Source organism: Lagenorhynchus albirostris, chromosome 7 (genome assembly GCF_949774975.1).
Source record: "Lagenorhynchus albirostris chromosome 7, mLagAlb1.1, whole genome shotgun sequence".
Lineage (NCBI taxonomy): Eukaryota > Metazoa > Chordata > Mammalia > Artiodactyla > Delphinidae > Lagenorhynchus > Lagenorhynchus albirostris.
In genome coordinates, this window is record NC_083101.1 from 52742246 (window position 1) to 52763809 (window position 21564).

Below are 21564 nucleotides of genomic sequence, written 5' to 3' on the forward strand. Positions count from 1 at the left end.
ATACAAATTGGCTAAAATCCAGACATATGATCTAAGCACGGCCCTCTAAATGAGTTAGTTTTCAATTCTTCATGCTTAACAGAGAAGCAGGGAAATGTCACCATACTCTTTAAGAGAGGAATGAATAGATTTCTCAAACTGGTAGGGCTGAGAAAGGCATCTCCCTGGTTCTCTAATACACAAATTTCCCCAACTGCAGCCCTCTCCACTCTGTCCCAGCTCAGACACGTTGGACTGAAATATCCTCATCTATTACTCTCTGAGAATCTGCAGACAATCTGTGTGGGGATCGCTCTACTGGTCTTAAAGAATTCAATAAGATATTATTGTGACTCCTCGGATTTTAATATACACTGCAACTGTTTAGGTGGCTTGACATTTAAGGATGCAAACTTTCCAGTCTCTCCTAGAACCATGACACTACAAAAGGGACTATCGTAATTAGGAATAAAACCGTGCAGTGCTCATTAACCAGAAAAGCACTTTCTAAACCTAGGGAGGCCCTACTTTTCTTCCAAGAAAAGTCAGGAAAATGGTGCTGCAAGAGCCCAATAAAGGTTTGGGGTCAACTTGTGCTTGCTGGAATTGACTGGGATTACATGAAATGACTTTAAGAAGCAAAGAACAACAAATGCTTCTAGCAGGAGCAATCTGAGTGGGGGAAAGCCTGAAGAAGCGTGTTAAGCTCCATTTTGTTCAAAGTTTCATTATGAGTTAAGTCTTGATTGCCCAAATTCATTCAGCCTTACTGCATTGTGTTGGAGCCTGTGCTTATTAGCCAAGGACATTATAGTAGCTGGTAGTAGGGCTGCTGCTCTCCTGGTTACAACATGTGACCAACAGAAGGCTTTCTGAATTGAGGCTGGGAGTGATATGTCCCTAGTGACTCAAAATAGCTAAGGCATGTGTATAAAACCAGGCATAGGTGGTCTCAGAGATGATTGCAGGCTTTACTTTAGTTCTTTAATCTCCGCATCCATTTCTGGCCTGCCAGAACTGTCTACGCTGGGGCGTCACTACAGCATTAGTCACAGGAAGAGCCAAGTGTGTTGTAAGCCTGTGCCTTTTGATACGTGAGGAGATTTGGTCACTCAAATCACCAAAGAACCGTGTTATAAGGGGTTCAACTGTGAGGCAGTCCCATGCACAGGAAGAAGACAAGAACATTCTGAAGAAATTTGATTTATTTATGTTTTTCTGCATAGATGGCTTGTGATGTGTCTGCTTCCTGGAAAATCAACATCGATTGCAGATAGCAGGCTGTCTAGCTCTTATTCTCTTTTTTAGCTGAAATTCTTATCACCCATGTTTCAAAAGCTAATTAAGCTGTGGTGCAGTTATAACAAAAGGACCCTGGACAGGATCTGGGCTCAAGTTCCTGCTTTGTCACTAAGCAGCTCTGTGGCTCTAGGCAAATCAGCTCTCCACTGGGACGCCGTTGCTTTGTCTTGCAATAGTAATAGCTGTATTTGTGAAACACTTTCTCTGAAGTAGGGGTTATGCCACGTACTTTAACTGGATGATCTCGTTTAAACTTGACAAAACCCCCATGCGTAGGTTCTAGTGTTACCTCCATTTTGCAGGTGAGGAAACTGAAGCATGGAAAGGCTGAATAGCTTGTCCAAAGTGACACAAGTTACATGTGAAAGTAGCAGGATTTGGTTGAGTTTCCTGAGCCTGTGCTCTTAACCTCTCAGCTACCTGCTTCTCTCATGGCCTCACTACCCCAGGCCAGGGAGGTGTTCTTGTTCTAGAAATTCCTGACTGTATTTAGAGATGATTTGACTCCACTCATATCGCTCATCTATGCTCCTGTGTGCTGTTTACTTTTTACAGTTTAAACAGTTTTTGATTTTTTAATCAAAATCCCCAACCTAGTGAAATGTCTAAATGAGTCAGTGAAGAGACCACTTCCTCTAGGATGATGAGTGATTTTCTGCCCTTTGTAAATTAGTCTCTTTATAAGTGAAGGTGGTTGTGAGCCTCCAAGCAAAATGGCTAGAGGTGGAAAGCAGTGTATGAATAGAATTTGTTTACTAGTATATTTAAATACCAGCTCTTTTGGGGAACACTTTCTTATACAATGTATTCCCTGTAGCATGGAACACTGTGCCCTCAGAGTTGGGAGATGCTAAAGTGGAGGTCTTGATCATTACTTTGATTGTGGTTTTCAACTAAAAACCAAATTCTTTTTTTTATTTAAAAAAATTTATTTTATTTTTAATTTTATTTTTTGTTAGGTTGCATGCTTACTTTTAAAACATTTTTTTAATGGAAGTATAGTTGATTTACAATGTTGTGTTAGTTTCAGGTGTAAAGCAAAGTGATTCAGTGTTTTTTATATATATATATATATATATATATATATATATATATACACACATACTTTTTTCAGATTCTTTTCCATCATAAATTATTATAAGTTATTGAATATAGTTCCCTGTGCTATGCAGTAGGACCTTGATGTTTATTTTATGTATCCTGGTTTGTATCTGCTAATCCCAAACTCCTAATTTATCCCTCCCCCACCCTTTCCCCTTTAGTAACCATAAGTTTGGTTACTACAGAGTCTGATTCTGTTTTGTAAATAAATTCATTTGTATTATTTTTTTTAGATTCCACATATAAGTGATATTTGTCTTTCTCTATCTGACTTACTTAGTATGATAATCTTTTGGTCCCTCATGTTGCTGCAAATGGCATTATTTCGTTCCTTAAAAAAAGAAATCTTAAATGCATTCTTATTTACCTTAGCACCATAAATTGGTGTAATAGGAAGAACAGTTTAATGGTGATAGTGAAGCAAAGAGAAGTAACACTTATTGAGTGCCTAAATTTGTCCTAGGCGTTATCTCAGTGAATTCCTATCATTGCTCTATTGAGAAAGATGTGAGAAACTGAAATGTTAGGTAGCTTCCATAGGACACATGGCTTTTCATTGAGAGCAAGCATTGAAAAAGAGGTTTATCGGTCTCCAGATACCAGGATTTTCACCATGTCATGCTGAAGATGAATTCTCTTTAAGCTTTTTGTGCTTAAACGTCTATCTTTCATATACTGTTCATGTATCATTATATTAAAGTACCCATCTTAGTAGTCAACATTTTCATAGTAAATTTGTGGTGACAGACCATTATGGCATAAATCCAAGAATCAAAAAGTACACATTGGAAAAGACCTTAATATCATAAAGTTCAACCACCAATCCATTGCTTTTCCACCTTCTGCTTGAATACCTCCTACTATGTGGAACTCACTGTTTCCAGAAAGTATTGCCACTAGGCTATCCCCTCAGGCATCTCAAACTTAAGATGTTCACACCTTAATTCATAAAGTAGTTTCATAGTTTTGTTTACAGTTATTGGGGAGCTGGGTCTACCAGAGGAGAGTGAGCCCTAAGGGAGGATTATCCCGTCAATAATTTGCTACAGATTACATTTTAAACATCCATTCAGTTTTTCACTACACAGGCCAAAGAAAAATGTCAGTGAAAATTGTTACCCTATCTCCTTGGGATTTTCCAGGATCATCTTGTCAGAGTTTAGTGCTTCATTTGCATAGGAGACAATTATATCAGTCAAGGTTTCCAGTGAGAAGCTGACGGTACATGCAGATGGAACCTGGGGCCTGTTAATGCAGGAACCTTTACAAAGGTATGGGCAGGGTTCAGGGGAAACAAGAGTCTAGTGAAGCATCCCGGGTCAGCAATAGTAGAGGACCATTAGTACATGTAGACCTGAGAGCAGATCTCAGAACCCAGGAAAGTAGCCACAGAAGATGACGCCTCCCATTGCCCCCTCACCCTTCACCCCCCCCCCACACACACACGCACCCAAAATAACTGTGGTCTGAGGTGGAGGCATGCAGCCAATCAGATGTTCAACAAGGGAACGGACACCCCGACCTCACTATCCCTCACCCCCAGAATCCCTGCTGATGGCTGAGTTCCCTCTGGTATCAGTTGGAAGACAGAAGACAAGTGAGCTTACTAATACAGTCCAGGAACATCATCCTCCTTTGGGGCACAGAGCAAGGCACAGAAGAGTAGAGAATGGATCTGAGGCAGATGGAGAATTCCAGCCTGACAGTGTTCCATGCAACCCCATCTGTTCTTTGAGCCTTGTTTGTCCTTCTTACTCCCCTCTTGCCACTTATCCCCAGCGTGTGCTCCCATTTCCATCTACTAAATCAGTAACAGGATGGACAGCTAGCTTCAAAATACTCTAAGAGGGAAATAATAATGCTATAGCTCCACTAGATTTTGCCATGGGAAGAGATTAGAGTTTGTCTCTTAGATGGCACTAATTCTAAAAGAAATTGTGCGACCTTTCTTCTATATTTTTGTGTCATAATTAGAAGACCAAACCTGCTAAGAAGTGTACATAAATACACACACACACACACACACACACACATACACACACACTTAGAGGCTATTTAATCTTCACATATCTAATGAACTTTTTTATTTTTCTCTGATTTCCTTCTAAGACTTTATTTAATTGTTCTTTTTTTTAATTAATTTATTTATTTATTTTATTTTTGGCTGCGTTGGGTCTTCGCTGCTGTGCGTGGGCTTCTTGTTGTGGTGGCTTCTCTTGCTGCGGAGCATGGGCTCTAGGCGCGCGGGCTTCAGTAGTTGTGGCACGTGGGCTTCAGTAGTTGTGGCTCGCGGGCTCTAGAGCGCAGGCTCGGTAGTTGTGGCACACAGGCTTAGTTGCTCTGTGGCATGTGGGATCTTCCCGGACCAGGGCTTGAACCCCTGCCCCCTGCATCGGCAGGCAGATTCCTAACCACGGCACCACCAGGGAAGCCCTGTGATCCCTCTTCTTAAAGAACTTACAGTTTAGTTGGGTGACAATATCACATCAAAATGGGGGGTAAATTTTGAAAGCAAAATGTTGTCAGAGACTCCATTCCAGTGGCATCTTTTCATTTGTTTCATGCCACAGCCCTTAAACTGGCAAGCATCCGTGAGACCATATGGGAGAAGACGCTGGGGTTGTGTATGTGCCACGGGTCATGACTGTTGTGATTATCAGTTGATCTGATCTCAGAAACAGGCTCACATCCATCCCATTTCCCAGTCTCATGACACTGTGTCATGAGAGTAGCTCTCACTAGCTCTCACATTGAGCAGTTGCAACAGTCTCCTAATCCATTTCCTTGTTTATACTCAAGAGTATCTTCCTTTCATTCTCCCTAAATCCATTCTCTAGCATCTCTGTAATGATCTTTGTAAACATGAATCTGGTTGTCACGTTGCCCTTCTTAAATGCTTCACAGTTTCCTGTGTCCACCATGATAAGACTCATCAGTGAGTGCCGTGGTGATCTGATTCCTGCAGACTTAAAGACCCCCTTGCACCTACACCTTTCCATGGACTCTGCCATAGTGACCTCCTCTCGTACACCACATACAGCTTCTGTTTCATGCTTTAGTGCCTCCACCCCTTAGTGCATGGTGTCACTGGGCCTGAGCCAGTCTTCCCCTTTCCCTTCCTAACTCCACCCCCGTTCTGTAGGGCTAGCTCCACTTTTCTGTATCTGTCTCCAAACTGAAAGCACCATCATCTAGTCCCTGGACAATCACAGTAGTTTCCTAACTAGTCTCCACTTCACAGCTATTCTTCCCGCCTCCAGTCCATTCTTGACTGCCAGGACGGAGGTAACCATACCCCATACCCACTCTGCCCCCTTCCTATGACGCTTAGCATAAAGAACATAATCTTTATCAGGGCCTGTATAGGAAGCCCTCCCAGACCCTGTTTGTCTCTCCAGTCTCAACTCCCACTTAGGCAGCTTATTCCAACCACAGCAACCTTCCTTCATGCCCTTTAACATCTTGTTTCCTCCTGCCATTGCCACAGGTTTTGCACACGCTAGTCTCTCTCTGTCTCTCTCTTTTTTGGCCACGCCGCACCACTTGTGGGATGTTAGCTCCCCGAACAGGGATTGAACCCAGGCCCTCAGCAGTGAAAGCACAGAGTCCTAACCTAACTCCCCGTGCTAGTCTCTCTTGCTCCCCTTTCCTACTCATTCCACAGATCCCAGCTTAAGGATTACTTTCAGAAGGAGGCCTTCCCTCATCTCTGGTCTAGGTCAAGTTTTTATTCTGCACTTTCCTAGAAGACTCTTCCCTTTCTTTGTAGCACCTACCTCAGTCTGCAGGAATTCATAATTTATATCTGCCTTCGCCCCAAGTGCAAGTTCCAGGAGGGATGGATGGGCTCTGTTCATCATTGAACACCCAGCCTAGTACAGTAGCAAGCACAAAGGGGACACTCGCAAACTTTGAATCAATCACGCAGTCCTCCAAGGCTCTCTGCCTTCATGTGGAAAGCCCTACCACTGGTATCGCCATTATCACCTGGTCCCCTAGCAGCCCGTGTATGTGTTAGAGCCCACACCTTCGTTCTGTATTATTTTACTTGACAGTCCCTTGAGGACCTCAAAGGCCAAAAAGTGAAGCCGTATCTTAATCAACCCTACATCTACTACACCTAACACATGGGTAGTGAATAATACATTCATCAATAAGTTTTTCTGAATTGAGATAAAATTCACATAACGTGGAAGGCACCATTTTAACCATTTTAAAGTGTATAACTCAGTGGTATTTATTACATTCGCAATGCTGTGCAGTCATCACTACCTAGTTTCAGAACATTTTCATCACCCCCAAAGGAAACCCCATATCCATTAAGCAGTCACTCCCCACTCTCCCCTGTCCCCAGCCCCTGGAAATCATGAATCTGCCTTCTGTCTCTATAGATTTTCCTATACTGGACAGTTCAAATAAATGGAATGACATAGTATGTGGCCTTTTGTGTTTGGCCTCTTTCACTTAGCATATGTTTTCAAGGTTTATCCATGTGATAACATGTATCGGTACTTCATTTTTATGGCTGAATAATACCCCATTGTGTAGATATATCACATTTTCTTTATCCATTCATCTGTTGATAGACATTTGGATTGCTTCTACCTTTTCACTATTGTGAATAGTGCTGCTACAAACTTACACGTACAAGTTTCTATTTGAATACCTGCTTTCAATTCTTTTGGGTATATGCTTAGGAATATAATTGCTGGGTCATATAACTGTATATTCAGCATATTGAAGAACTACCAAATGGTTTTCCACAGAGGTTGCACCATTCTACATTCCTGTCAGCAACGTATGAGGGTTCCAATTATTTTTCCACGTCCTCATTTTCTGTTTTGTTTTTGATTATTGTGTTTTTATTATTATTTTCTGTTATCTAACATTTTTAAATTACTCTTATAGCCATCCTGGTCAGTGTGAAGTGGTACCTCAGTGTGACTTTGATTTGCATTTCCCTAATGGCTAATGACGTTGAACATCTTTTCATGTGCTTGTTGGTCACATATATCTTCCTTGGAGCAATGTCTATTCAAGGCCTTTGCCCGTTCTTTGATTGGGTTGTTTGTCTTTTTGTTGTTGGGTTGTAAGAGTTCTTTATGTATCCAGGATACTAGACCTTATCAGATATATGATTTGCAGATATTTTCTCCTATTCTTCAACTGTCTTTTTACTTTCTTGATAGTGCCTTTGAAGTACAAAGTTTTAAGTTTTGATGAGTTTCAGTTTGTCTATTTTTTGGTTTTGTTTCTTGTGCTTTTCATGTCATATCTAAGAAACCACTGGCAAATTCAAAGTCATAAAATAATTTAGTCCTGTGCTTTATTTCCCTACAGTTCTTTTGCATTCTAAAATTCTACAATTCCAAATATTATCGACCACCACCTCACCTACTGGATGCAAAGAACTGCTGGGATTTCAGGGGAAACTAGATATTACAGACCCAATTATTAGAATGGACTTTACTTAAAGGCATTATTTTAGTGTTCAGGTTGGGTCCCAAATCTAAGCTTCACTAAGGAGTGCCAGGATGGAATTTATTTATAATTAGACTGACAGATTTAAAATAAAAGTCTTTAAATATATATACCAAGGTAACTTAAAGGACCTCTAAATAAAATACTTAAAGTAAAATTTCAAGTGCATGAAGGCTATTAATATACTTTTAGAAAAGCTGGGGAAAAACATCTGACAAATGCCAAGCAGTGCCTGGATTAAAGAATGCAATGTTATTTGTGTAGGGGGAAATGTTAACAAATGCTACAACAGTTGTGAACTGAATACAGGGAAAGCCATCCCAGATAATAGGAAAAGGAAAAAACTTAGTTTGTAGTTGAACCCAAAGAAATAGAAGATGAAAACTTGCCCTATACACAGTAAATGCTCAGTAAAGAGTTTGTTGGATGTGAAATGAAGTTCCTAGAAGAACAAATGAATACCCTGCACAGAATAAGTGCTGAACAATGTGTTTGTTGAACACAAAATCAAACTCCAGGAGAAAAAAGTGAATGTGATGGGACCAATATAAATGTAAAGTCATTAAGCAACGAAATTTCAACATAGATTACTGATAAGGAAGAAGTAAGTAACTACATTTCAGAGAGTAGCATTTCTGAAAAGAAACAAAAGGAAAGGAAGAGGGAGGGAAGGAAGGAAGGAAGGAAGGGAGGAAACTTACAAGCCCATAGACACAGAATAGGGGCCAAAAGTATTCAATGGAAAACAATTATTCACATCACAGAGATATAGCCATTTACTACAGGTGGAAGAAAACCCAGCAATCATGTGCTAATAGTCTAGGATTAAGCTTATTGAAATATGTCAACTTAGAGTAAACATACCGTTTCCTCTCCTTTCTTGTCCTCTCCTTTCCTCTTCTCTCCACAGCTTTCCTATCTCCCTTTTGTATACTAAAGAATCTTTTAGCAATAGTAAGAAAGGAGACAAAGATTGTAAGTAAGGATACGAATGTGGGAGTAGTATTGTTCATAACCAATAGAGCTAACGGTTGTTCATACACCCTCCAGTTTTCTATTTGTTTAATTAATGCAGAGAGGTCAAATAGAAACCCTTAAAAATGTTCTATATTATGATTGTTGTGGTGGTTTCAATACTGTAGAGGTTTGTCAAAACTCATTGAATTTTACACTTAAGTGTACGTTACATCTTAATAAAGCTGACGAGAAGGAAACGGAAATGTCAGCCATAAGTAGGTTAACTGTAGTTCAGGGAGAAATGGGCTACTGACTTCACGCTGGAGAGAGGGATCTACCAAGCTTGGAGGTCCTGCAAGATAGCTTTCACTGTGGAAAACGTGGAGAGAAAGAGAGACCTATTAACAAGGATGCTGCAGAGTTTAAGCAGATTCTGCAGTCTCTGGTCTCATCCTGGAAACAAAGTCCTATATTTTAGAGCAAAAATGAGATTAATAGCAACAACTGGAATTCAAGGGATTTTGAAAATTATGAACATGGGATCAAGGTGGTGTATGACAGAAATTATTCTTAGCTTTTTGTTTAATAACATACATGCTTTTAATGAAGATAGGGTGACTACTATCAAAAAATTAAAACCCCAGAAACTAACAAGTGCTAGGAAGGATGTAGAGAAGTTGGAATCCTTAGGCACTGCTAGTGGGAAGGTAAAATGGTGTACAAAGAAAAGCATACTGTTATGGAAAACAGTATTGTGGTTCCTAAAAAAAATTAAAATTAGAATCACCATATGATCCAGCAATTCCACTGCTAATCCAGAAGAGTTGAAATCAGGAACTGGAACAGATATTTGCACACCAATTTTCATAGAATTATTTGGAAGCCCAAAAGCAGAAGCAACCCAAGTGTCCATCAATGGATGAACAAATAAACAAAATGTGGTATGTACATACCATGGCATATCATTCAGCTTTGAAAAGGAAGGAAATCCTGTTAAATGATTCAACCTGGATGAATCTTGAGGACATTATGCTAAGTGAAATCAGCCATTCATCAAAGACAAATATTGTATGATTCCACCTAATAAGAGTAGTCCCATTCAAAGCGACCAAAAGTAGAAGGGCGGTTGCCAGAGCCAGGGCAGGGAAAGAGGAGAAAGGGTAGGAAAAAGATTGGGAGAGACTTCCATTTTCTCAAAATAGGGTGAATTCAAGCAGCCATTCGCATGGGATTGTAGCCTCAGTGTTTCACCGTCTCCTGTGTTCCTCCAACAGCAAAAGGAGGCTCTTCATAATCGTAAACTCCCCTAACGGTTGAAGATGACTGTAGGTGTGGCATTCAGGAAAGAAGTAACAAAATAATACCAACAGGAGGAAAGGAACAACGGAGAAAATAACTGAGAAGGGAATAAAATTTGCAAAAGTAAAATTAGAAACCATTTCCTGAGTGGGAGAAGAAAATGAAGAATTCAGAATTTGTAAAAGAGACGGGTGACAGGGATTTCCCTGGTGGTCCAGTGGTAAGGACTCTGTGCTTCCACTGCAAGGGACATGGGTTCGATCCCTGGTCAGGGAACTAAGATCCCTCATGGCACAGCCAAAAAAAAAAAAAAAAATTGAGGAGTGACAGAACAGCTGAGCAAGAAAGGAGAACATTCTAGAGAAAAATGCTGGGACCTGGGGGTTCCAGCTGAGGAACTGAGTAGTTGGCTAGTCCATTTTTGGTTTAAAGATGGAAAAACACCCTGTTTTCTATGTAGCAAATGTTTATTGCCTGAGTAGTAGTTCTGATGAAACACCCTGAAAATTACAATATTTGTAAGCAGATATTTTATAAGTAGAAGTCATGGGAGTACTGATAGAAATAAAAAAGCAGAAAGTCTTACCGTTCGGAGTCATATATTTTGGGATTCTTTTTAATAAAAAATTCTTATCTCTTTTGTGTCAGGAAGAACACCAGGGAATAAAATTATTTTGAAAAGAGGCTAGGTGAAGTACAATTCATATCCCCCCCAAAAGTGGGCAATAAGTAATTGTATCTGAATAAACTTTCATATCTAGTTGTTTGAGTAGTTACTTAAGCCTTTCTTAAAATGATTATTATTCAGGGGAAATTATTCAGCTGGGATTATCCTTACTTTTTATAGCACTTTTCTTTCCTGGTATGTGGCTTTTAGCCAGTCCTCTGATTCTTAGAATGCTCCAAAAAAAAAGATGAATTAAGGAAAAGGAAAGAAATTCAAATAAGTCAATGGGGCTGCTTGGCAGTAGCGAACATAAAACATGTGATTAGGAAGAGGATGAAATGAACTAAAATCACGGCAACTGCCTTTTTCAATAGTACTTGCTATTTCTATCCTCCATTTCCATGGAAGAAGGCAAACTAAAATGTTATGATAAAAATAGCTAATATTAAAAAAAAGCTAATATTCATCAAACTAAGCATATGATATACCAGGGCCATTTTTAAGTGCTTTTATGTATTAACTTATAATCTTCACAACAACCCTGTAAGGAAGGTACCCTGAAAGAGTCCATTGTTGAAGTTTCAGGAATCTTGTGAGCCTATTAGCAGCTTGAAATCATCCATTGCGGGAATATGTACACCTTGGAAATCGACATATATTACAAATCAGGGCTTTTGAGGGGAGAGTGAGTTTTTAAACATTTTCTAGAGTACTACTGCTATGGTCCTTCTTTCACAGCTGGGAAAACTGGGCCCAAAAAAAAGTAAATTTTCCATGGTCATGCAACTAGTAGTTGCACCACTTGGGAGCCCAAACTTTAACCATCGTACCAAACCGCTTATGATATGACTAAAATGCATTGGTTGGATTTACAAAGCCTAGGGCTCTAATTTGGAATCTTCTATGATCCACTGTTTAAGCTGTCTTGAGTCTCAAGACATTTTCTAATAGAGATGTTACAATCTAAGAATGTTTCACATTTATCTCGGCTGTATCATAAATGAAACAGATTATGTGAAAATGCAAAATAGTCCTGATTATCCCCTCCCATCCTTCCTCCCTCCCTCCTTTCTTCCTTCCAAAGTTTATGTCTTTGCAATTGGAGTAGAATGTTTGTAAATCTCTTAGGACTTTTGGCGGCATTTAAGGAGGACCACAGTGAATTTTCTCACTAATCCTCCTGTACTGCTTTCCTCATTATGTTAGAAAGCAGCACAGATGTGCTGACAGTGGGTATCATCATCATCATTAATAAATATTTATTGAGCATGCCCTTTGTGCCGAGCTCTGAGGACACAGAGAGATAGAAGATACGGTCCTAGAGCTTGTCCAACAGGTGGCTCAAGTAACAAGTACAAATTGTTAAAAAGAGAGAAGAGAGTAACCACAGTGGGTGGATCAGCTGGAGAACACTTTTGGGGGGAGGAAATAGCACCTGGGCTAAAGGAAGCGTCAAAGGGAACATGGGTATTATAGGCAGGAAGAATGGTTTGAAGGAAGGCACTGGGAAAATTACATTTCCGTGTGGAATAATGAGTGGTACCATTTGGCCTAAGGAAAGGTTCTATAATAGATGATGAGGCTGGAAAGGATGGATTAATCCTTAAACATGGATTCCCTGTTTAAGGAAGGGCCTTTGAGCTTGACTAAGGAGCCTGGACTTTGTCTTTTGAACAATGAGGAATCACCCAAGGTTCTTAAGCATACAAAAGATGGGTAAAGTAGTGCCATGAATAAGATTAAAGTTAGCCAGGTGTGTAGAATGAACTGGTGGAGAAAATTACTGGAAACAGAGATAACAGTAAAACAATAATCTATTGCGAAAGCTTTTTCAACAAGAAAAATCCTATGGAATAATTCGAATTGTAAGCAAGATACTACTAGAATTACAGACTGTGATTACAAGGGTACAAAAACATATACAATAGGAAGGACTAGGAAGAATGGCAACTTAATTCTAAGAGATTGGGTCCAGCTGGTGGAATTATGGGGGTTTTTTTCTTTAATCAAATTTTTGCTAATGTGATCATAGTTTGTCATTACAAAAGCCACACTAAATTAAAAAAATTGAAAGAAAAAGAGGTGCTTGAAGAGGATAGTAATTTTAGATGAAATGATGACTTATGCTTTAGACTTAGTAAGAGAAAGGGAAACCACTCCGATGGCTTTGGGGCAGCTGGAGATACGGGATAGAAATTTTGGGGAGCGGTCAACACTTGACACTGTTTTGTGAGCCATAGATGCTTCTGGCTACATCTCTAGCAACAGCTGTCTCTTCACCAGGGCCCTAACTGAGAGCCATGATGGTTTCAGATTTTATAAGAACACCCTGGTCTCTGGGCTCTGTTAATTCTGCCTCATCCCTTGTCTCCCCCAGTTTAGGGGTAATAGTGACTTCTTACTGTTGCTACTCTCAATTCACAAATAATGAAATTTGACTTCTCAGCTCTTCCATTACCTGTGTACCAATTTCCTGAATTAAATTCCTCGGTTTTCCTAGTTGGACCCTGACTGATACAATTCATTATGTACCTAAGTATGTGTATATTGGGTCATGATATATAATACATTTCATACTGAGAGTAGTTGTTAAAACAGTTGGAAAGCCACAGTCTAGGAAAATAAATTTGACAACATGCCGGCTAGTGCCAGGTTTATTTCTACAGTTGGGTTTTGATGGCTATTACTGATGTGAAGAACATGAACTAGGAGACTTTTCTTTTCTTTTAAAAAGGGAAACAGTGTAGTATAGTAGAAGGTATCCTGACTGGGAGTGAGGAGACCAAGATTCTAATCTTTCTGGGTGGCCATGAGCAGGCCATTCAATCATGTGTTCTAGTATATTATGCTTACTTTGTGCATGGAACCAGAGGTTCTGAGATTGGTATGTATTTTTTAAACCAGGGTCTACTGTAAGAAGTTATAGTGTTAGCATTCCAAGTCAGACATTGGTATATAGTTTGTGACAGCTCATGTGACCAGTGATATTAGTGTTTGTAGGCTGTTTGAAAGATTAGTCATTATTTATCAAAGGATTAACATTAATGAATTGATTAATTAATATTAAATAATGGTTAATTATTAATGATTACCTAGATCATTAAATTATGTTCTCACTATTTATTTTCCTCAGTTGATGAGTAATTATTATGTTAGTGTTAGAAATAATAGCTCAGCCTTTTGGTCTCAAGTTCTTAGGAAAATAATCAGCATTGATAGGGGCTGTGGACCTGCAGAATATCAGGTAGTGGTGGTTACAGTCATTATTGTCAGTAAATAAATCACAGCATAAAATGAGGTGTCACTTAAAAGGCAAAAGCCCCTGATAGGTAGATATATTTTTTAAGTAGTTCGACAAAATATAGGAAAAGTGTGAAGTGTCAGCTTCTTTAACAGTCAGACATATCCCCAAACCCTAAGTCCTAAGTATTAAACAGACAAAAAATGTTGTATGTTATGATGTTTTTTTATCAGCAAATCCCTTATTTTCTCCCATATTTAAGGAAAGTCTATTACCAAAAGGCCACTGTCTTCAAAATAGTAAAATTCCAGCAGACATCACAATGTCTCTGATAAGATAAGCAAATGAATATGCATGACCCCAGACCAAATGTGAGTGTTCCCTTTATGTCCAACCCTCATTGAAGTCACTGACTGTTCATCTGAGTTTATCTGAAGGGAAGATAAAAGCTTCCTGCCCAGCATTAAACCTTGCCCCATGCAAAATCCAGATGCTTACAACCCTTTCACTAAACTTTTTATACTTGTTTTATATATTTATCACTTTCTGGCTGGTAATATCATTGAAAACTAAAATAAAGCCATATTGTTGTGGGATCTATTTTAACCCTACCTGTGGAGAGATCAATTTTTTTTTCCCCCTCAAAGCAGATTATTTATCTCAAATTCTTTAAAGAGTCATCTAAGGTAATTTTAGTGGTTATTTCTGTTTTTATATGTTCCTGGCTTATTTTCTACTCCTGTCTTGAATTATATAGAACTTCAAATATAGGAAAGTGACTGAAATAAGAAAACAGAAGATCGCGCTTTTGTGTACTGAACTTGCAGTAAGAATCTGGTGGGTGACGTAATGCAGGTCACGCTGGAAAACGGTTGCACACAAATAAAAGGCAGTGGATGGTAACTGAAGAGATAAGGCCTGTAGCAGCTGAAGGTGGTCTAAAAGTAAAAGGCTGCAATAAAATCTAATAAAACAGCATGTGAGATGGATACGGCATATTCTGCTACCGTGGCATTTAGTTGAGGGGCTTGGAGATGAGATAGAGTGTCACAATGGTACAGAAGCACATTATCACTCAGAGAAACACAGTACCCATCAAAGGGAAGTAAGGACAATGGCCTGCCAAACAAAAGTTAAAATATTTGAACAATTTATGACAATAACAAAATTTTAGACCATGGTTTCATGTTCTGATTCCTAATGTACAACTGCCCAGAGATGTGTCAAAGCCTCAAAGACATGTCGATGACAACATTTATAAAATCCTTTCTTGTCCAGTCAACAATATATAATGGAGTATTATTGAGAAAATCCTTCAGAATGAAATTATCCTGCCTTTGGGCAGTTAGGATGCATTTGAATTATGTAGAGAAATATTGAGTTCTATAAAGTGTTTTTAAGGACAGACATGTTTGGACATATGAAATGTACACACTTAGTTTTATAAAAATTATGAGAAAGATTAATTTCTTACCAGAGAAGTATTATAGGTCATTGAAGCTGCTGACACCTCTGTATCAGTAATTCTTACCTCCTTTGAGAAAAATCCCTTTGAGAACCTGATGAAATGTATGGACTCTCTCTGTAGAAAGTGCACATTAGCATGAGCACGAAATTTCGAACACAGTTTTCAAGGGATTCTCAAATGCTCTGAAGATCATTTATATTCCACCCTCCTCCTGCCCCATAATGGGTTAGAACTTTGCATTTATGACAAATTATTGGGCAGTTTTTACATGAGCAATGTAGATTAGTCTAAGTCTGGACTTATCAAGTTGGGTTAAAAATTCTGACTTCATCATTTAGTCATCTCCAAGTTGTCTGATCACATTCTTCTTGCAGTTAAAAAAGGTGGTGGGGGGGCTCCCTGGTGGTGCAGTGGTTGAGAGTCCACCTGCCGATGCAGGGGACACGGGTTCGTGCCCCGGTCCGGGAAGATCCCACATGCCACGGAGCGGCTGGGCCCGTGAGCCATGGCCGCTGAGCCTGCACGTCCGGAGCCTGTGCTCTGCAACAGGAAAGGCCACAGCAGAGAGGCCTGCGTACCGCAAAAAAAAAAAAAAAAAAAAAAAAGGGGGGGGGCGGGAAACAATAGATGGAGCATGAGTTATGTATATTTATTCATAATACACGTGTTCAGTATTAATATATCAAGTGCATTAAAAAACACAAAATAGAAGCTATAACAGAATGAGAGTGAAATGACAGAAAAAATTTAAATATCTTGCTAATCATGATTCTGTCAGAGAGTCACTAGCTAATATCTCAAGGCAAAATACATGCTTAGGTCAGAATTCATCATTATTGATGGCTAACATATATCTAAATTTCAAGTACTCTTGTATAACTGTGAATGTTTTGACCTATTTCTTGTCAGGTCTACCTAGACCGTCACCGTTTTCACTTGTCAGTGTCTCTGGCAAAGAACTCTTAGAGGTTAAAGTGGCAGATTGGATCCTGATTTGATCCTTGCATTATCGGATTTATCTCAGTCTTCAATTTCTTTGAAGGAATCTTTTTGTTTTTGCGGTACGCGGGCCTCTCACTGTTGTGGCCTCTCCCGTTGCGGAGCACAGGCTCCGGACGCGCAGGCTCAGCGGCCATGGCTCACGAGCCCAGCCACTCCGCGGCATGTGGGATCTTCCCGGACCGGGGCACGAACTCGTGTCCCCTGCATCAGCAGGTGGACTCTCAACCACTGCGCCACCAGGGAAGCCCTCTTTGAAGGAATCTTTTAAAGCCACTTGTTTTTCGAATATGAGGGTTGACTGGTTAAAACCAAATAACATAATCTGTGGAAACTGTAAACTTCAGGCAATGTCAAGGCCTTGAAAGCGAAAGAACCAGAGGGGGGGCGCCACCGTCACCCCCTGCCTGTGGCCCTTCTCTTCTGTTAAGTATCCTCAGATACAGTATTTGGTGTGTGACCAGTTTACCTGGGACCATGTAAAGGTGCTAGGGTAAATGAGTATAATAAACATTTACAAAGCTCTTTTTTTCTTTTTTGGTCATTACATTTTTTTAATCATTAAAGGAAAAAGATCATTAAAAGAAATCATTAAAGGAAAAAGAAATAAAATTTCTAACGTTCTTCCCAAATCACAATGAATTGCCTTGCTCACTCCACTTGGGAGAGGCCTGCCTTAGGCAAATTACTTGCTGCCTCTCAGTTTCTTCATCTGTAAAATAGGAATCATACCATATATCTCATAGGTTTAAATGGATTAAATGGCATACGTAAAAGTACCTACACCAGCAGATACTAGCGTATGATTTAAGGAGAAATAAAAGGGAGCTGCTATTACGATTATTACTACTCTATTTCACAGGTGCCACGTATGTACTCATGTTATTCCTAGCCTAATTTAAAAACCAAACAAAACCTCCTCTCCGTGCTCTTTATATGATAGCAAGAGCTGTAGCTTCTCCTTACCTCCCACCTACCCCCTCACGCCCAAAACCAAAACAAAACAAACACCAAAAACATATCAGCCTTTTCAGCTTAGAAAAATAACATAAAGATTATGAACACTTAGTAATCTTGTTCAGTAGCATAATTACCAATAGCTAAGAACTTAGCTAATTACCTGCTGAATTCTAGATGTTAGATCATTTTAATATATATCCCTCATTCTTTCATTCAACAACAAAAAATTTTTTTAAACAACATACAATGTTCTAGGCATCTGGCTAATTGCTGAGGTTTCAAAGATGAACTGAACTTGCTCTACACCCTCCAGGCACTAACCAACTAGTGGAGGATACCAAACAAATAATTGCATCAAAGTAACAAGTGCTATTATGGTACACACCGGTTGCTAAAGGAGCAGAGGAGGACTAGTGGTTTCCTTTGCCTGGGGAGGGCACAGAGGGCAAGGAGGACCCCTGGAAGGTACCTGGGCTATAAACTGAGTTTTGGAGGATGTGGGTTGGGAACTTGCGTTTCATTGAGAGGGAAGTAGTGTATCCAATATGGCCCTTTAGGAGCCAGCAGGTAAACCAGGTTTCCTGAGCTCAAGCATTTGGGGCAGATCGATCGATAAGGCTGGCAGAGAGCTGTCCATGCACAGCCTTGGCTGATATGCTAAGAGGTCTGAAATTTATCGTAGAATGGATTGGGAATAGACAGAGGCTTTTAACCTAGAGAATGATATGATTCCAAAGCGAAGTGGGGTGGTGTTTTGAAGGACTGGTTGTGGAGAAACTAAATTTATTGACTGATGATTAGAAAAAAGGAGAGAGAGGAGTGTTTATTTCAGTAATAAATCGACTTGCTAATTCTAAACTCTTCACTCAATTAAATGTCGGTTGATTCACTTTGTCAAAGTTTATTCCCCATTACCGTAGATCAAGTCCTCATTTCTTAAATGGTCTTACTTGCTCCTGTTTGAAGCTAGGCCACATTTCAGCCAGCACGAACAGTTTGCCGAGTGAAACTAGAAGTCTCCTGGCTTTGTGCATGGAATCTGGGGGGGGTGGGGTGGGTATTGTAGCTAGATGTCAATTTTCAAACCCCAAATTTACTCTATACAAGACGTCAACCACGGCTGACTTACATAACAAGTGAACACGGCCATACAGACCTGAAAAAATGACTTCTCTCCCTTAATGCCAAACTAGAAAGAGAAAAGCAAGTTCAGAGAACACACTATGACTCATCAAAGTCCAAAAGGAAAAGCTTCATGTGGACCTAGCATCCTGTGCAGCTTCCTGGAGTCCTTCTAGCCTCCAACCCTATTTGCTTTTGTGTGATTTTCTGCAAAACAAAAGAATCCTATCATTTATTTTCCTCCTTAATAGCTATTGTTAAATTTTGCTTTCCTTCGGAGATGAAACTCACACTATATGTTCTACAATCTTCTTTTTGTACTGAGTGAATGGCGCTGCCTTTTCATTTCTCCTGAACGTAGGCTTTATTTTATAAAATTCCTACTTGCTGTGGTGCAAGCTACAAACAAGACGATTCTTTAGAGGAAAGACCTGAAGGGAGAAGGTGGTGCTTTCTTAGACCAATGTGAAGGGAAGGGGAGATGTCATATCTATATTTAATCTCTGCTCCCAGTGAAGGATTTTATTTTTCCATACCCACAGTTGTGCATATAATGCATGGATAGCAATCCCTCCAAGTACTGCATCAAAATTTTATATGAACTGAAGAATAAACACATGTAACAAAGGGAGTGTTTTCTTCTTTACTTTCCATCTGACAAAATGCCAGGAGGAATGGTTAGTCTCTTCCTCTAGTGTCTCACTAAGATGATCGTTCTCTCTTTGAAATTTGGCATGGCAGGTGAAGGTGGAATCTTAAAGGGATAAAGGGCACTTATTCACAAGGGAATAAAGATGAAGTCATCCGTTTCTGAAAATTGGCATGTGAGGTTGGCATGCCAGGGAAACAGATTAAACCCCCCTCACCCAAATGAAAACCTTATATTACCTAATGTATTAAGCGTCACCATTAGTTAAAGCCCTTTTATAGACAACTAGGTTATCTGGCTATATTATTAGTTGTAATTTATTAGGCAGTTGGAAGTTATACTTTTTACTACATTACTCATTTTGTTTAAGATTTCTCACCTAATTAATAGTTATACTGGCATATCCTCAGGCAGAAAAGCAAGTTATTACAATAGATTCTTCAGGGCATACTATATTCTGCTTCTTTTAGATGTGTTATCTTTTGTTGTTGAACACTGGTCCACTTTGGGATAGACAGAAAATTATGAAGCTCAGGTTAACAAGCAAGTAGCAAAGCCTTAGAAAACTGCAGGGTTCATGATCCTTGACACTCCCAGCCACCTGGAAATGGTGCCCTTGCAGACTCTTCTTCCACCAGCAATGGACCAGCAACATAAACAATTCTTGCCACTTAATGAGCACATGCAGCACGTTGCAGCAGTGTTCGTTCCACAGCTTCTTGTCTTCAATGTATCCACTGCATAGTTTTTTAAGCGTCCTAGAACTGTATTTCAGACCCAGTTGCTCAAATAGAGGCAATTTTGCAACAGTAAAATGGTGTTAAAATAGGATTTTACTCTAGGGGGGAAAACTCCTCAACCAAATAGTCACAGTGCACTTTGCATGACTAATTTAAGCCATTACATTACAAAATCAGGGATAAATCATACTTTTCATAACACTACCATATAGGAACAGTTTTAAGAGTCAAGCACCTACATTCACGTGAGGCTAAAATAATAGGCCCCGATTTAAAATCTCCTAACATTCTTTCACACTTCGTAAAACTAAAAATAAAATTGTCTCTGCAAACACTGACCTATTCGTCCAGCCGAAGTACTGTATTTCAAGGAAAATGGGAACAAGAGGTCTCAAAACCGCCAAGTGCTAGCAGTTGGCTGTTTGCAGCCTTAACTGGTCTTAAATGTGGGGTGGAGGCGAAGAGACTTCGGACAGGAGAGAAAGAGAGATTTATTACCCTTCTTAAATCAAAAGCAGATTCCATGCTTCAACTGCCCCCTGACCCTCCCTCCCCGCCCCCACGAGGTTGTTTCCCCCTATTTTGGGTATATATTTTACACGAAGATGACAGGTGAGGTAAGGTTAAAGTGCTGTGTCTGATCCACAAGGGGTTAGGGCGGGTTTATTTATTTATAAGGCGTTCAGCCTCCCGGCTGTTTTTCCCTCATTGGCATTTGGAAGCTTGCAGTTCTTTAGAAAAGAGACAGATTTGGCAGGAATGTTCTTTGTGCCCGCCTTCCTTTTTACGGGGGGGAGAAAGAGAGATTTATAATTACAGCCTTGGGGGGTGGGGCAGGGTAGGGGAGAAAAAGTTTCGGGCCGCACGTCGATGCCTGTTTTTTCTCATGGTCAACGCTGTGCCACAAACAGCTTTGGTGCCACTCGGAGCCCTCCCCTCGTCCCCTCCCTTTCCCTCTGCAGGCTCGCTCTGGCAGGCGGAGGCGCAGTTAAATTCCAGCACCTTCTTCACATAACCCCAAACTACTACGCGCTATTACTACGGCTGCCCTCCCTTTCGCTTTGCCTCCTCCGCTTCCCAGCCTCCCGAGAGGAGCCCAGCAGCGGCCCTGGAAGACAGCCGGGAAGGGATAACGGGCGCCCAACTCCATCAGGTCGCCGGGCTTTCTGCGTCCTGCGCAGTTTCTCTGTTCCACGCACAAACACGGCCAGAGACTCGGCGCCTTGCAGACACACACGGATCCACGCATACAGTAGAGCTGTCTCGATCCACATTCTTGCACACCGCCCCCTCCTCCCCTCCGAGCTTCGGGAGTCGCTGAGCGGGGCGAGTGACAGGCGCGTCCCGCCAACCCGCGCCCAGGCGGGCGGGGAAGAGCGGCGCACGGGGCCAACTGCGGCGCGCCTTCCGGCGCCGGTGGAGGCGGTGAGGGTGGGACGCGGGGCGGAGCCGGAGTTTAGGAAGAGGAGGGGATGGCTGTCATCAATGAAGTCATATTCATAATCTAGTCCTCTCTCCCTCTGTTTCTGTACTCCGGGTGACTCACAGAGGGAAGAGATTCAGCCAGCACACTCCTCGAGAACAAGGTAAATATAACTT

The 21564-nt window shown here is 40.5% G+C and overlaps 2 protein-coding genes across 2 annotated transcripts in view; one reads left to right on the forward strand and one right to left on the reverse strand.

Annotated features, from left to right (window-relative positions):
* Nucleotides 1–21564, reverse strand: part of LOC132522633 (importin subunit alpha-1-like) — a 114037-nt gene that overhangs the window by 92374 nt on the left and 99 nt on the right. The window contains 1 exon segment of the mRNA XM_060153204.1: nt 21005–21496. Coding sequence (XP_060009187.1) covers nt 21005–21496 — 492 coding nt within the window.
* SMARCA2 (SWI/SNF related, matrix associated, actin dependent regulator of chromatin, subfamily a, member 2) overlaps nt 21414–21564 on the forward strand; it is a 172936-nt gene continuing 172785 nt past the window's right edge. The window contains exon 1 of the mRNA XM_060155018.1: nt 21414–21551. The gene's annotated coding sequence lies outside the window, so the exon portion shown is untranslated. The remainder of the gene's footprint in view (nt 21552–21564) is intronic.